This window comes from Dendrobium catenatum, unplaced genomic scaffold, assembly GCF_001605985.2.
Source record: "Dendrobium catenatum unplaced genomic scaffold, ASM160598v2 fragScaff_scaffold_1260, whole genome shotgun sequence".
In the NCBI taxonomy this organism is placed as follows: domain Eukaryota; kingdom Viridiplantae; phylum Streptophyta; class Magnoliopsida; order Asparagales; family Orchidaceae; genus Dendrobium; species Dendrobium catenatum.
Window position 1 is genome coordinate 6,846 of NW_021319722.1, and position 18,036 is coordinate 24,881.

General features: G+C 38.9%; 1 protein-coding gene across 1 annotated transcript in view; it reads left to right on the forward strand.

Moving 5' to 3' along the window:
- Positions 1-5,058: 5,058 nt before the first annotated feature.
- LOC110115709 (putative methyltransferase NSUN6) overlaps positions 5,059-18,036 on the forward strand; it is a gene marked incomplete at its 5' end in the record, with an annotated part of 58,695 nt that continues 45,717 nt past the window's right edge. Inside the window, 2 exon segments of the mRNA XM_020849024.2 lie at positions 5,059-5,296; positions 6,854-7,056. Coding sequence (XP_020704683.1) covers positions 5,059-5,296; positions 6,854-7,056 — 441 coding nt within the window.

Below are 18,036 nucleotides of genomic sequence, written 5' to 3' on the forward strand. Positions count from 1 at the left end.
GACTGCGATGGGACAGAAAAGAGTGACTCGCTCCAGAGTCAAAAAAAACACGACAGGAGTGATCAGAAATGTAAAATCTTACCCGTCACAACATCTGAGCATCCACGAAGCCTCCTGCTGACTCAGGCTGTAATCGTGCGGAGGCTGAACTGGAGCAAGGAGTTTGAAGCAACAGAACTACTCTGCCCCTTCTGAACAGTAGGTGGTCCTCCTGGTACAGAACTAGAAACCAACCACCTCTACCAGAAAATCCCTCAGAGCGAGGAAGGAACAGTCCTCGGTCTTCCCTGCTGAAACCTGACAGGTATCTAACAGAACCCTCTGATCGGAACTCAGACGCCGATCAAATCCAGCCTGTGTAATACTCTTGCAATCCTATGTCCTGGCTGACCACATCTGAAGCACAGACCAGCCATCCTGTAGCACTGGCCCATTGATGTCGCGTCCACAACTCTGGCACAACAGGTGCCATACTCCACAGATCCAGAATCAGTCGTACGGTAGCAAGTACCAGATTCGAATCCTCCACTACCTCCTTGAATCAACAATCCAGAAACCATACTACAAATCTCCCTTTCCCAGAGGAACCACTGCCAGAAAGCCTCACCTCCAAATCTCTTCCTACTCGCAGTCACCCGCTGCCTGAGTAGCTGTCATATCATTCTCTATCAAACGAGCTCGCTCCACAAAGCTCAGAAAAATCAGTAATCCGAAACTGGTATCAGGGCTGCCTCAAAGTATCTCGTAATTCCGATTTCTGAGGGGAAATCGATAGCACTTTCTCCAGCCAGAAAGTATACCTGGCTAAAGGAAGTAAACTCACCTCGTAACTGCATCACCAATCTTTGCTCAGGGGAGGCACAAGCCTCATAAACTGCCTATCAAAAATTATCTGCTGATCTACTGCTCCCTTCCCCCAGTGCTCAGCTTCTCCATCCAACAGAAATACTGTCAAAGGAACCTTCCTATCTGAACAGACACTGCATTTCCGTCAAAGGTCTCTCCAATCTCCTCAGCCACTCCTCGGTCCTCGCGGCTCAACATGCGCCCTCAAATCTCGGAGGTTTCAACCTCAAAAAACAACTGCAAAAATTATCTTATCAATGTTATCTGATCTGACAGTAGAAACTCTGCTCTTAGTCTCGCTCATTCATCTTGAGCACAAGTGTTACAAATTGAGAAAGGTGTCAGCAACCGCCACTGGGGCTGAACTCCCCCTGGTGCTTCGCTGACTTGCACTACTGCCCGTCTTGTCATGTCTGGGTTCTGGCTGATCCAATACAGAAAATCCAGAAAAATCTCGGGAAAACTTATCACAAAATCACACACAATAAAAAGCCGAACAAACCAAAACTACCCCTAGAAGCAGCACTCCACTGATCACACTTCCTATAGCTCTGTTTTACACAATCCCAATTCTCACAACCAATGCTCTGATACCACAAAAATTGTCACCGCCCAGACCCGATCTGCGGACGGATCCCGCCTCGCACCGCGAGTCGCGACACGAAATACAACAGACTCGACTTGACTGACCAGGATCTGTTATGGAATTTGTCGGTAACTGAATCTTCCAAATAATTTAAACTCAAACAGACACACAAACACAGAACTACTAATGAATCATCAAAACAGCGGAACAAAACATCTATAATCTCTCTTTTCCTCAAAACAATCATCTACCAAATACAGTACACGGCTCAGACAAGAAAGAAACAAACAGAAAAGCCATGATCTGTACAAAAATCAAAAATGTAACAAAAGTACCTACACTGATCAGACTCTGAAAATCTATTCCTGGACTTCCTTCCCTTCCCCATGAACCTGAAAACCACCAGAAAACAAGAGTTGGAGCTCAAACAGCTCAGGAAAGCGACAAACCTCCATCAAAACTCTCTAATCCAAACTAAACATACTCAGACAAGATCCATACAGAAATCGGCAACAGAATCAGACCAGGGTATCAAATCGGACAATTCAGAATCGAAACAGATCAAATCAGAACAGATACGCGATCAGACTATCAATCAACAGAAGCAGGAATCGTACAGAAATCAGAAAGAATTCGCAGATTCAGTAACAAACAGATTACAAGAGATCGATACAGATTCAGGAACAGAACAGATACGAACATATATGAATCAAAGACAGATCAGAATATCCATCGAAACAAACAGAACATAACGGAAATCAGATGTCAATCAAATCAGATATCATATATTTAATTAATAGCAATAAACTAAACTAAACAGAATCAACATACGGATTCTGACCCTTATGTCTCCCTTTGTGCTCACGACACCAAGAAAATTCTCTGAAGTACATTAATAGCTTAAATGTACTTAAATGTGCTCAACGGCACCAGAACAACAAATTCATCGCAGATCCGCGGAACAGAACAGATATTTCTCCAACTTTGAGCTCATCTAAATTTATCCCCATACACTAACTGAATCTCATAGGATCCAGGCCCCTTATAAACTCCCTTTTATAGCATATACAGATAGCATATTAATTCAGAAGAAACCGGACAATCAGAAATCAGACACAAAAATCCGGGCCGCACAACGGGCAGTATACGAATTTACACCAAATTTTTCTGAAAATCACACAATTCATTCAAATTTGGCACAGAATTATTAGATAATAAGATTTCAGAACATTTATCTTACTGCCACAGATAATTTTCAAACTTCACCAGAAAAATCTCAGTCGACGAAAAACACCTGTCGAATCAAAACATACCGAAAAAAATCTCTCAGAAAAATAACACAAATGTTGCACACTCGGCATCGTCAGCAAAATTATACAGAAAAAGTTTACGCGTAAAACTGAAAACCAACGAAAGAATACGGACGAAAAATACTACGGAAACAAAATCCGAACAGAAAATACCGCCAAACACAACGGTTCTTAAAATTGATGAAAGGCCGCCGATGTTGCCTTACACTTGGACAGCAATTTCTCTGAACAGTCTCGTCGGACGAAACAGCTCCGCTAATTCGCGAAATCTTAAAAACCCCTTTTCTCAAGATTTTTATGTTTTCTTCAAACGATATTCAGCAACCAATGGCCCCGTCACATCCCGAGATCCCAATTTGATTGTCTGGAGGTCCAGAAACTATTTCGCGATTTTAGGCAAATTGCGGCCATGCCTCGATCGGCTCGTGCCTACAGAAAAAACACCTGGAGCAAATCTGGGATCAATAATTCTGGAGCAAATTCTCAACTGACTCGTCCCAGACGATCCAGATCGTCCTGGACGTCCTGGAGCACGAATTTTGATATACAAAATGAGAGTTTGAAAACTTAAGAATTTAGGTTTATTCAAAAATATTATACGTCGTTTTTTTGTAAATTTTCTTAGGATGACGTCGAATTTAAGGTGAAAGAATTTGGTCGAAGCGATGTGTCTACTTTGAATTGAGTAAGGTATTCATACCCCATTTTAATTTTAATAAGTGATTTATTTTTTAATTTATGCTTAGAAATGGCATTTTCATGTATTTATTTTACTGTTCAATTATTTTATTACTGTCAAAATTTTTGATATTCATGATTTTAAAAAAAAAAAATACCCTACAGTTTCATGTTTTCATTTCTTGCATTATTTGGAGAAGCAATTAAGGTATATGAATAAATGGAAATAAATATGATAGAAAATGAGCCATGATTCAATAGATTTAAAAGCAATAATAATTTCATGTTGCCATCGTTGATCGGAAGTGCCAAAATGGTAAACTGAGCTTCTTTCGAGCATTGGTAAAGGAGGCTCATATGAGCCATGGTAAAGGATGGTTCTTATGAACCAATGATAAAGGAAATAAGCAAAAATTTGACTGCGTACCTGATCAGTACGAATAAGGGTACTTCTGAGACGGGTGATATATTTAGCATAATCATTTTTGCACTTTGCATTGCATATGAATAAGGTGAAAGAAATGAATGAAAGAAATCAAATGTTAAAGAAAGGAAAATGCAAGAAAAATTGAAAAGTTTAAAGATTATGACTTGCAAAATGATATGATTTGAATTAATTCCAATTGTAAAAGTTTTTGTTTTATGCATCTTATGAAATTAATTGAGATATGAACTACCTGCTGAGCGTTGGCTCATTCCTCGTTTGGAAATATTTTTTTAGGAGAGATCTGATGGCTGCACGACGACCGTACATGTATCGTCGTAGGGGATCTCAGGAAGAAATGTTCCATTTTATGTTTAAGTTTGAGTCTTTGAGTTTGTTTCTGTAGTTCGTGAGTTTGAATTTTATGTAATGGTGAGAGCTTATGTAATGTAATTGATGTTTAAAAAGTTTTTAGTAATTGTGAGATAGTTGATTAGTCTGAAACATTTCAGTTTGATGTCTTTTTGTGGCTCTTTCTTTTAATGTTGAATGACATTTATGTACTGTTGTTAAATTTATAATGAATTTGATTATGTTTTTATGCTCTTCTGTACGACCGTCTGTTCCCGCCCCGTTATCAATGGGCTAGCCGGGCTAGGTCGTGACAGTCTTAGATGGTTTGGTCACATAAAACGGCGGCCTTCCGATGACCCGGTTTGGAAAGTAGATGTATTAGATTTGGCTTTTGTTAAGAAAGGTAGAGGTAGACCTAAAAAGGCTTGGTTAGAAAATATTAGAAATGACCTTTCTTTTTTAGATTTAAATGAGAATTTGACTCTTAACAAGACACAATGTAGAAAAAAGATTACGTAGCCGACCCCACATAGTGAGATAAAGGCTTGATGTTGTTTATGTTGTTGTCGTCCTTCATCTTTTAAGGAATTCACTTGCATAAGAAAATGATATTGTTTTTATGTTGGTTTTTTATTTAATTTTCATATTATTCTTGGCAAAATTATTAGATTTTGTTAATATATACTACTAAATCATGAAATACAATTTGTATTTTCAACATGTTTGGCATACAAAAGAGAATGCAATACTTGAATTGACATCCTTTTTTGGCCAAAGTTCTTTCATGATTTTTATGTTGTTTACATGTATCATGTTACTAATCTATTTTGAGATCTGCAATTATATTAAAATTTTTTCAGGTTATGGATATAAAAATATTGGCTGCAGAGATGGACCTTACTTGCATAAGGGCTTATAGACTTGATGCTCTAAAATCTGTCTCCCAAACTGTTGTTGGAGCTGATGTCGTAGCAACAAATCTGGATCGTGAGATTTATGACATAACAATTATGAAGTCATCATCAAGATTAGACAATGGTGACATGCATCGTGTGAACATGGACAGAGATAAAATTGATGCAGAAATCATGAGCATGGGTAAGATTGAGTTTTGAGCCCATATCTTATCTTGTAAACTATATTATGTAAATATGAAAGTATGTGTTCATTGGGAATGCAATTAAGTGTATGGGTTTTAAGTTTTTGTTTCTCAATTGTATATTTTAATAAGTTTGTTCATATTCATTATTTCATAGTTTCAATTCAGCCTGTTGAATTCCAATCAACACCTATGGAGTCAATAATCGATTTCACAATGAGAAGTGCTCATCAGTGCTCATTATTATTTCATCACTGTGTTGTTGTTTGTCTTTATAGCATTTGTCTTGCCACGGTTTTCTAGTTCCTGTAATTTCCCTTGTCACTCGCTAGTTTCTTCCCTTGTTCTTGCGCTATTGCTGCTCCTTGTTGTTTCGGTTGCTGCGTGTTTTTTGCTAACCTAAATGTTGCCGCCACAAGCATTTACGCTACAGATTTGCGAAGCCTTTCTTTTTTGCTTTCTTTTTTGACTTCTAGTTTTGACACCATGTTTCTATGCCGCTTTTGGGTCTCCCTAATTGCTACAGTTGCTATACCCATGTTTTCTTCTATTTATTATTATTTTTTTAAATTTCTACTTTATAGAAATGAATCTTATGAAAAAAAATTGACACTATTAAAATTCATGTTAGATGTATTGAATCCTGTATGTTTTTTTGTTAGTTTCAGTTTAGAACTTTTAGTAGTTCTTTGTTATTTCTATAATTTTCTATTTATAAATTTACCTTGAGGTATGTTGCTATATATGCAACCACCTTCCTCTTTTACAGTATACAAATTTTTTTCCAAATCGAATAACATTTTATCGATCAACTCAATTAAATCTAATTAAACTCATATTAAGTTTAATTGAACTCAAATTAAATCAAATCGACCTCGATTGACTCAAATCGACCCAAATCAAACTCGATTCAAGCCTAATAGATTCAATTTAAACCCAATTAATTTCCTAAATCAGGAATTTAATCAAAAAATCACAATTATCTTGGAATGCTCCCCCTGTGCCGCTGCCTTCCCATCAAATCTGGGAAAAAAAATCTAAATATTAGTGCAAGAGGTACAATTAGATGATCACATGCAACCTTCTGTCTTCATGATTTTTTTTGCTTAATTTGGCATCATTAACCTTTTAGCAAGTTATTTTCTTATGTTCTTCTTGAAAGCCCTAATCTCATAAACACATATGCTGCAATTTGTATTTTTATCAATATTGCTGGTTTAGATTTTTATGGTATGACTTGGTATGAAATGATAGTGTTTATGTTGTTTATTTTTCCCTGAACAATATCGTTTCAGTTGTGTTGTTCCCTCTGTGTGCGACGTCTTGATGTTACTACATGTAAGCATGATCTACCTTAACTTCAAAATTTTCTTGAAATACATGGTCAATTTTATGGGCTTGTCTTGATATGTATTTAACTTACGGTTTTTTTTCCTTATAATTAATAATGTACAGTGTAGTTGATGGAATGCTTTAGTTGCTTCATGTTTAGTTAAGGAAGTTATATGCTCAGGTATGATTGTTTGGCTTATCAGTATTTATTTCTTCTGGCAAAGGAAATCGTGGAAATGGAAGATACGTCAGCAAAAAGGAATTGAGAAAGCCTACGCAAATGATGAAAAATGGACCGGGAAGAAATCATTCTATAGGTGGGAGGGCTGAGAATTCAAAAGGTTTTCTCCCTAACAGTTTTGATCGTGTACTGCTTGATGCTCCATGTTCTGCCCTTGGTTTAAGGCCTCGTTTATTTGCTTCTGAGGTAATCTTTTATTAGCGAAAATAATCTATTTACAATTTCTATCTTCTCTTCTTACCTATTGTCAAGATATCCTGGACGTTTTGAGCTCGATTGCAGTTTTTATTATTGTTAAGCTCTATGTAATAACCAAAAATTACATACCTCGTACGCATCGAGAAGCAGACTCCCGAAATTCTGCAGGAATCCTGCCGAGGTACTGCAGAACGGCGCCGCTCGAGTCGCTTCTCCGCAAATTCGGCGTAAATCCTGCGACGTTGCCTCGATCTCACTCCAACTCCCGTCGTTAAATACCGGACCTGCGGAAGCCTTCGGAACTCATTCGCAAATCTCCTCAAGCTTCGACTGCTCGCTCTCCACGACCTCTCCTCCTCTCCTGTCACTGTCTCCACTCCCTCTGCCGAACTCCAAAACCGGCCAAACTCCACAAGCTCCGACACCCAGCCGAAGCCGCCCCTCGACGTTCTGATCCCGAGCCTTGTTCGAACTCATGGCCGACCGAATCCCAACCCGTCGCCACTCTGCCGCCGATCGAGCTCCCCTCTCCTCCGACATCCCTCTCCTGCCGAACAGGAAGATACGACATTTTGATCGGAGACAGGAAGCGGAGTTCGCTTCTTTGACTCCCGTTGTTGTTGTTCGACTTTTCCTTCTCCGACTTCCCCTTTCTGGTTGGATCGGAAGTTACAGCATATTGATCGGAAGCAAACAACAGGAGCTCAAAGGCTGTGAAGGTAACCTTGCTCCTTTTCATGTGCTTCTCGACCAAATCCCATAAAAAAAAAAATATATCGAAGGTACGAAATCTCCTAAATTCAGATTGTTGTTTCGTTGTATGCGGCAGACCGGAAAACCGCTTATACACGCCTTTATTGCGCGTGGTGGGATGGGACCCCGGTCCGACGCCTATGACGAGGCGAGAATCGCCTAAACTCTACTTCGGTGTTCGTGGCGCACCGGAAAATCGCCTATACACGCCTTTATTGCGCGTGGTGGGATGGGACCCCGGTGCGGCACCTACGACGAGGCAGGGTCACTCATAAGTACCCCCGAGCGGGGGGAAAGCAAATTGTGCATCTTTAAACAGGTACCATCGAAGCCCGCGAAGGTACGAACTCTCTAAACTCAGATTCTCGCGTCATTGTTTGCAGCAGATCGGAAAAAACTCCTATGCACGCCTTTATTGCGCGTGGTGGGATAGGACGCCGGTTTGATGCTTACGACGAAGCGAGCAATCGCCTAAACTCTACTTCGGTGTTCATGGCGCACCGGAAAACCACCTATACACGCCTTTATTGCGCGTGGTGGGAAGGGACCCCGGTGCGGCACCTACGGCGAGGCGGGATCACTTATAAGTACCCCCGAACGGGGGGAAAGCAAATTGTGTCATTCATAAGTACCCCCGAGCGGGGGGAAAGCAAACTGTGCATTATTTAAACAGGTACCGTCAAACACCCCATACACGCCTTTATTGCGCGTGGTGGGAGGAACAAAAATCACGGCCGCGGTGTCCTCGTCAGAGGACACCTACCATACACGCCTTTATTGCGCATGGTGGAAAAGGCCCAGTTTCTCGTAATTTTCCCCTAAACGGAGGAGACACGGGAGGCTGCCGAAATTTCGGGTGAAATTGTACCTATTTGAACTCAAAAAAGAACAAGCACATGAACAAGAACAGTGGACTCGGGACCTAAATTAGAATGAAAATCAAAATGAGATACAAAAAAAAAATCAAATCCAAATAAAAATAAGCATTGAACTTGAACAAGACTCAGACTGCAGGGGGGCTCGGATGAATAGAAGAGACTCATTTTGAGTCTGAACTGTACTTTGACCAATACTTGAACGAATGCAAATAAAAACTCTAACTAAAGTGATAAGAGATTGGACTTTCAAGACTACTAGAATTTGAAACTCAACCATGTCTTGAATATGAAATCAGACTCAAATCAAACTCAAGCGAATGACATCAAGTCGAACCAAAGACTTGAACTCTGAGTTTGTACTTGAACTCGTGCTATACAACATTAAGTGGGACTTGTAGACTTGATGAATTCAAGTCTGAATCATGTGCAAGGAAACTCAAACTACAAGAGCATTCGTACGAGCAACAGTGACTCAAAATGTGCTACAAGATCTTGATGCACAAACTCCTACGACAACCCCTGCAGATGCCTGTTGATTGAGATGGCAATTCGGGAGACCAATGAGGGAGGATCCGTCCCTACAAGCAACTGCAAATTCATCAGAACAACCCACCCGAGATTGGTGAAAGGGTGGATTCGATGCAGAAACAATGGATCTTCTACAAAATACTTCCAGGAGGTCGTCGTAGAAGACATGTATCCCCTGCAAATAAAGAGGTCAATGAATGAATGAAGGTCATTCATTAAAATCCCGAATAGAAGTGAAATGTCGGTTCACTCACAAGCAACAATACGAATTCCTACAAGTCACTACAAATGATCTGCAATACATACAATCTCTCTACGAAGACAAATGTATGTGTCAAATGCCACCCTGTGTAGATACATAAAGACTACAGTAAATGCAGTATCCTGTAGTCAACTTCAGTCTAAAGATAAATACATCTACCTCCAACAGTAATGGTTGTATTGCAAAAACCAAAATCACGGCATAATGCATAAAAAAATACAAGTTCCAACGAGCTTCTACAAACTAAAGCAGGAGATTAGTTAGTGCACTACGATCCACCTGCAGAAAGCAACGAGTAGTGCACGACAGTCTACCTGTACGAAGTAGCGAACAATTCTATCCAGAAGCTGCTACGTCACGCCACCAGATCCGCAACACTCATACTAGCGGACAGAAGGCGTGTATAAGCTCTTAAATGAAAAGTTATATGCACAACTACAATTATTTCAACGTACCCATGCACGTGCACAGTAGTTTGTATACACATAGGTACACTAAAAGGTGTAAAAATAATCATGAAACCCGTATGGGCCCCGACGAGCGTGTTATTGGTACACACGTGATGTCTAGGGATGCTGCGCGGGCTGACAAGTGAATTCAAGTTCGAACCCGATCCTTCTATACGGATCAATAGGAGTCGACAGGGTTCGAACCATTAAACAAATATACGGTTGTGGTGACCGTTATATTTGTCTTAATACATTCATATTAGGCCTTCAATGCCTATAAAAATGAGAATTCACTAACAAAGACATAAAACCTACAAAACCCGATCCTCTGTTGACATCCAGACAGAGTTGACAAGGTTCAAATTACAAATGAAAATGTCCCCCCAAACACCCCGATGATGGCCGTGTTGAATGCAGATCTCAACCGGAGGGGTTCCCAAATACTATGAATTGTCTCCCAAAAGTCAATTTCAAATACTCCAAAGCTCTACCCAAAACACCCATAAAAATCCAAAAATCCAAAGCCACCCAAAATCCCAGAAAATTCCAAAAATCTCAAAATTCCAAAATCCCAAAAATGTTTAAAATTGAAATAAATCCATCAAAAACTTAAAGCAAAATCCATCCACCCTCCGCAACAGTTTATCGGGGTGGACAAATTAAACAACACTTCAGCTCTCAAAGAGCTAATGCCTGGTCGAAAATATTACTAGGATCCATTCTCAAACAATCTTTTGCCAGTAAGGGCGTGGTACGTGTCCTCTAATCGGCAGTTTCGCCGCCAAATGGCACTGCAGGTAAACGGTTATGACCCGGGGCCCTCTGAACCTAGTGGTTTTGTCGCCAAGTGGCACCACAGATAGCGGTTATGGCCAGAGCCAATACGCTCCTTAATGGCGTTAAATCCTTTAGATATGAATCAATAAGATATAATTGACAGGGCACAAAGCCCTCTGTAAGCTAAGGTGGATTTAAATTTGTCCCCTTAGACAAACATTCAACCCCGGTCTACAAGGTTCCCTTGGACGAAGCAACCCATTGCTGCCGACAAGGATCCTTCTGTCAGGTTGGGTCGACTACCTCCTCTGACTAAGTAGACCAAGGACCCCGATGGCCCGGGACGACGAAACCATGGGATCTTGATCGGGTCCATCATCCATTCCCCCACCATCCGCTTTAAGTGCTAGATGATGAAATTTTTATTTTTAAATATAAAATTTTCCCAAATATCCCAATCCAAATCTTCAAATCTTCCAAACCCAACTCTTCAATTTCCAACCATTTTTCAAATATCCTAAACCCATTGCTGCTACTATATGCCAGATAACACGTATTCTCTATACGTATCTGATTGACGACTAGCCTTAATCGAAAGTTCTATCTCGTGATCGGGAGGGGTAATTAACTATAGGGGCTTGCGCCTATAGGAAACCAGAACTCAGATCATAAAGTCCCCTCAAAATGAGGGTGAAATCTCTGGGTAGTGTCTTATCTACAAACTCATCTGCCTTCCAAAATTTACCCCGGAACTTATTCCGTTAAAACTCCCTCGCCGAATAAAAAGAAAGGCGAGCGGAGGCCGAGGCCTAATTTTCGGAGCCCACAATTATATGATCATATTCGTATGAAACTGAGTTTTAGCGTTGAAAACCTTTATTCACATCCATTGTCTCACAAGAATACTCTGAACGTTGAAGATGATGTGCACTCTTGTAGTCTAGCCAAATTGATGATGAAGTCAATGTATTCACAAACGGAAGGCTGAAGCCTACTAAAGTTTCTACCTTGGTCCTTTAATGGATGTTTCTTATTCTCTGGAGTTTCTTCAGCATTATATGGAACCTAGTTTTTATCAATTTGCAATGGCAGTTTAGGGCTTATGGTGCTGAATGCTAATATGTCTACAGAAAGGAAAAAAAAATGCTTAAATGTTTGCATTCTTAAAAAAAAAAATCAAAATATTACAACAAGATAATGATATAAGTACATCGAAGTAAAACTAAAGAATTGCTGGAGAAAAAAATAAAAGTATACGTAAAAGATTCAGATGTCATGATAGCTTGTGAAATTAAATCCCAAGAAACATAAAAACTACAGAATGGCTTATTGGATCTCCTTGCTTGACATTTGGTGGAAAGTGGGGAGTGATGATATATTTTTTTTACTCCAAAGTTTTTTGATAAATAGAATTTGAAACATTCTATCGGCTAAAGAGGGCACTCTTAGTACTCTCATTGAAATCATAAGGTTATAGAGCATCATGATCATCAATGTGTTCACAAATTAGATCGAAGTAAGAAGTTTCCGTAGTAAGTGGATGAGGATCAATGGTGATGCTTATGGGTGTTGATAAATCATAGTGCAGGTAGGGCATAAGAGGCTCTAATGCCAAAGGAAAATTTGGTTCCAAGTTCTGATTGCAAAATTAATGTGAAATATGATTTGCCTTCAAAGTGGTAGTAAGTTAGATTTGATCATTTGATAGTGCCTGTTAAGCCTAATAATTGGATTTCCTCAATTTTGGATGAGCCTTGACGCATTTATAAAATTCTGTCCAAAAATTATTCAGGATGAATAATATAATAGGGTGCCTTTAAATTCAACCCGTTGTTAATATTCACAAGTTGATGGCCCAATCTACACTTGCCTCTCTAAATGGGAACCAACTTCTACTTCGATCAGGACTTTGGTTTCTAATGATCTATAGAGATTAGTAGTAAGCATTATCTACTTGCAAATGTTTGTCAATATAAAACCCATGAAATATAGAGCGGATTGATTGAAATACTGTAACTGAAATCAAGGGATTGCTATCAAGACTGGAGTGTTTGGTGGTTCCTCGAAAGAGTGGAAATGGGGCATTCATTTTAGCATACACATTGGAAACCAGTGATATAGTTGGTAAACCGAGAGAACAGCCTGGTGTAGTCTTGTTCTAAAAATATTTTAACATTAATATGACAAGGGTCAATGAGCCCAATGGAATGGATGCCAGCCAATTGGAAAGTCATCAAAAACTTAGGATAATCTCTATGTTGGATTGCCTGATGAGAATTTACTAATAATAGAAAAATAAGAGGTGCAGTAAGTTTAGAGATCTGTTATTCGTACAAGATGAGAGTAGGTTTAACCTGATATGAGAATGGATGCTTATGAGAAGGTAGTACTGGATCTTGATGAAAAAATAAGGGGAAGTGGTTGTTTGATGAGGGAAAATGAATTCTATCTTTTAGCTGGTTAGCCCACAAAAATCATGTCACGACCCGACCTGAAAGCTTAAATTAATAAGGTGGGAACAGACGGTTGAACGATTATTTAACAATTTTGCTCGCTAAAATTTCTAACAATTATTTTCAATATACTGAAAGGGTCACTAAAATCTTAGATGTATTTTTTAATATTTTTCTCTCAGAGCATTGCATCTACAATATTCATTCTTTTCTTTTTCACTCATTTAAATTCTTCAAATTATTCTTATGTATGTTTATAATAGTAAGGGTGAATCATAACTCAATTAGCATGTAATACTTCTAAATTATAGTAACATCACATCATTTTGAACAATATACATGTCACACCCCACAACACCCCTATCAATAACGTAGGGTGCAACAGGTAAAAATATAAAATTCTTATATATATATATATATATATATATATATTCTAGCCACAGTTATTCACATTCCTTTATAAACGGAAGCAGTCAAAATAACTCATTTATATCATACATATATAATTACAGAGCCACTAAGAATCTCAAAACTTTTCAATAATAAATAGTCTACATACCTCTATTGCAGACTTATTTACACAGCTGTACAATAGAATATAAAGTTTTATATTGACCTAAGTTTATTTGGCTTCCACAGTTAACTTATCCTTCTACTCCACTTCTTGCCTTTGCCGACTCCACTTCTTGAACTCTAACACTATGCTGATCCTTCTTTTGCAATACATTGTGCTGTGTATTGCTACAATCCTACACTACTAGTTCTTCCCATTTCTCATTTGGCCGATCCTTCGTGCAGATATCCAATCCTTGCCTGAACTTTTGAATATTACTAATATCCCCTCATCAGAATTTCATCCCCGAAATTTTGAATATTACAAATCTTCACTATTGGAATTCTCATATTTTTAAAGGATAGCGAGCATTGAAAGCTACTCTGCTTTCTAAATAGCATCGACATGTGTTTCTTAATTTACTATTATTAAAATTTTTAAATAATTTATTTGGGAGCTAACTAGCCTTCATTCTGACAGTGAAGCAACATAGTTATATATTTTTTTTACACACACAAACACACACACACACACACACACACACACACACACACACACACACACACACACACACACACACACACACACACACACACGGTTGACCCGGCGGGTTGCCGGGTCAACCTGAAAACCCATTTATTTTAAAAAATTTTGAATTTCCCGCTGACCTCGCCCTCTGCCCGCCTGCCCTGCATGCCCCGCTTCCCTCGCGCGTCGCCCACTGCCGGGTCGCGGGTCGGGTCGGGTCAAACCGGCAACCCGGACGGGTCTGGTCCGGGTTGAAATGTCCGACCCGTTTGCAAAAACGGGTCAGGTTCGGGTTGACCCGTTTATATATGGGTCAGGTCGGGTTCGACCCGAACCCGACAGGTTGACCATAATTGACACCCCTAGTATGTTGGTCCCCTCCTATCTATAGGAAATTCAACAATTAGCATCAAAACTATTGGAAGAATATTGACTAAATCATTTGTTGGAATCAAAGTTTTCTAAGCTAGGTAAATTGATCCGTGATTCTCTCCTTATTTGGTATGGCTTCATACTCTTGTGTTCATTGGTTGTGGCTAATCTTTTGGGATTTCTTGGACTGACATTATTTTTGGGACAGTTTCAGCTCCTTGGTAGCAACTATTTGTGGTTTTTTCCATTATGTTTGTTTGAAACTCCTTCGGTTGAGGCTATTGATAGAGGTGTGGGAGATATTATAGCTCCTCTCATAATAGTAACTCTGGCGCTTCTTTTTTACTGTTATTTTGTGTGTGTTTTTTGTTTCGTCTCTAATGGATTCTTTTTGTTTGGTGTTATTGATCATATATAAAAGTTCATGTAGGTTTTTAGATCTTATAGAACTGTCCCAAGGCTAACCAAGAGAGGGGTGAATTAATTATTAAAAAAAATTATCTTGGATTTTTTAAAACCTTTTTAGAAAATTAAATCACTAATCCTGAAACATATAGTTATTTATAGAAATAATTATCACAGAGGATTTTGTAACCACAAAATTTTAAATGTAGAAAATAAAAATGCGAAAAAATTAAAACAATAGATGAATACCAAATTTTATAGTTATTCGGTCCAACTTGATCTACATCCACTCCATAGAGACTCCTCCATGTATTGCATTAAACAATAGTGGCTCTCCTTTTGCTCCCACAGCAAGGCGAAGAAGCCCTTATAAATTCTCTTCCACCAACCCGGTGCGGTAGAGAACTGTCGCCTTTTACACTCTCTAAGTGATGGCAGCGAACTGTCACGTCCTTTTTTAACCTCCTAGTGATGGCAGGGTACCCAGATCTAATGTTGAAGATCTTCTCCCAAGATCCTCCAAAGAAGATGGGCAAAAACTTGAAAAAGACAAAGAGATCCTCACTTGTGTAACCTTGTGAATTCCTCACAACTCCCCTTCACTAGATCTCTCACTCTTCACTCTCAGAATTTCTCCCAAACGTACTCTCAATGGTCACTCTTAAGAGAAATTTGAAGCCAAAGGATAGTTGAGACAGTTTTTATGACCCTTTAACACAAAAAATCGTCCAAAAATTAAAATTTTCAAGAGAACCATCTTACATTTGTACTGTACGATCATGGATCGTCCGATTCGAGCAGTTCAAAAAATCAGGGCTTCATTTAGTGCGAACTTGGACAAACTTAGTTTCGTACACTGTTAGTCGTCTGCACGAATAAAGATTGTACCGTATGAATTGTTTAAAAAATAAATGCATTCGTTCAGTACGATATAGTACGAACCTAATTTTGTACTATGTCAATCGTTTGTATGAATGCAGATCGTACTATACTAACAGTTCAAAAAATAATGTGTTTGTTCAGTACGATCTGATATGAATCTAATTTCGTACTCTGCCAGTCGTCTGTACAACTTTATATCGTAGAGTATGAATAGTTTATAAAAATTTAAGCCATGATTTGATTAACTGCAATATGGAGGAAAACTATATCAAATCGTACTGCACAATCAGACTTAAAAAAATATTTATTCAGGTATTTTTGCATGTGACGCGATCTCGACACGAATAAATATTCAAAATGCTCCCAATCATATGGGGGATTTTTATGGGCTCTTTGAAATGCATTCTTGTACTATAAGATAATTTCATAATATAAAGTGTATATATTAATAAACATGTACAAAATACATATCACATTGAACATAATATTTTCTTGGGCAATTTTATGCCTGATATTTCTTTAAGTGTTGACTGTTGATCAACGGCATGGGCCTCTGATTATCCAGATTGTTCAATTGATAAGCCCCTTATTGGTACACTTTCTCGACGACGAATGGACCTGCCTAATTAGATACGACATTGTCACCAATTTTTCGGTATGGGATGATTAACCTTCTCAACATCAGGATCAATTCTCCTTCTTTAAATGCCCAAGGACGCACCATCCGATCAAATGATTTCGCCATTCTTCCTCGGTAGATTTTCAAGTTTGTTGAGCCTATAGTCTAATCTCATCGAGTGCATCTAGTTCTTTCATTCTCGGGTGGGCATTCTGTTCTTGCGTGAGATCATGCTGAATAGCTACCCGTAGTGATAGTAGCTCAATCTCCAATGGCAGCACTGCTTCAACCCCATACACCAGTGCTTTGGTCGGCACCTTGTAAGTTTTACGATACGCCCATAATGTCTCTGTCATTTTAGTATGTCATTTTTTTTATTCTTGGTAAGGATCTTCTTCAACAGTCTCACCAACATCTTTTTGAAGGCCTCTATCAAGCCATTTTCCTTTGGGTTGTATATTGATGAGAATTGTCAATCGATCTTGTGTTGCTCAATAAACTTGTAGGTTTTGGCACTCTTGAACGTTGTGCTTCTGTCTGAGATCATGCTACGCGATACACTGAATTTGTTGATGACATTGTGGATGAAGAAGTTAATCACATGTTTGGACGTGACTTATTTGAATGGAGCAACTTCTGCCTATTTAGAGAAATAGTTTGTTGCTGCCAGTACGAAGCGGTGTCTGGCTAATGACGGTGGATCTATCGGCTCAATTATGTCTATGCCCCATCATTTAAATGGTTAGGACGCTATTGTTGGTTGCAGAGGATTTGACAGCTGATGTATAACATCACCGTGAATCTGATACTTGTGGCACCTCTTAGCGTGATCAATGCAATATGTCACCATTATTGACCAATAGAAACCCATCATTTTGATTTTAGCAGTCATTTTTGGACCTGACTGATGTGCACTACAAAGTCCTTTGTGGACTTCTATTACTATATTAGCTTCTTTAGTCCCAAGGCATCTTAGCCACATTTGATCAAAAGCTTGTCGATACAGCATGTTGTTGACAAACGTGTATCGCAATGCCCTCTTTCGAATTTGTTCGGCTAGAAATTTATCCACTGGGAGTTTACTTTCTTTGAAGTAGTCGATGAACGATTGCCTCCAATCATCTCTTTTCTCAACATTTAGACAATGCGACCATGACTTCGAGCATTTATTGGTTTTACATCTTTTGACTATATGACGCTCTTCCAGCTGATTTTCAGTAATGCTATGTTAGGGAGGTTGATGATCAACCAAGTTGTATCCTACTGGCTGGAATCTGATATTCCCTCTGCCTATGAGAATTACAAGATTATTGGCTCTAAGACACGATGACTATAAACTTCAATCAGTATGGGTTCTTCTTCATGCGTATTTGCCACATCCTTGGCTAATTTAGTTAGACAATCTACTCTGTTGTTCTTACCTCGAGGAACTAGAGCTAGTTTAACATTCGACCCTTATTTCAGAAGCTTGAGAGCTCGCCAGTGGTAGTGGGCTAATTCAAGTTTGCA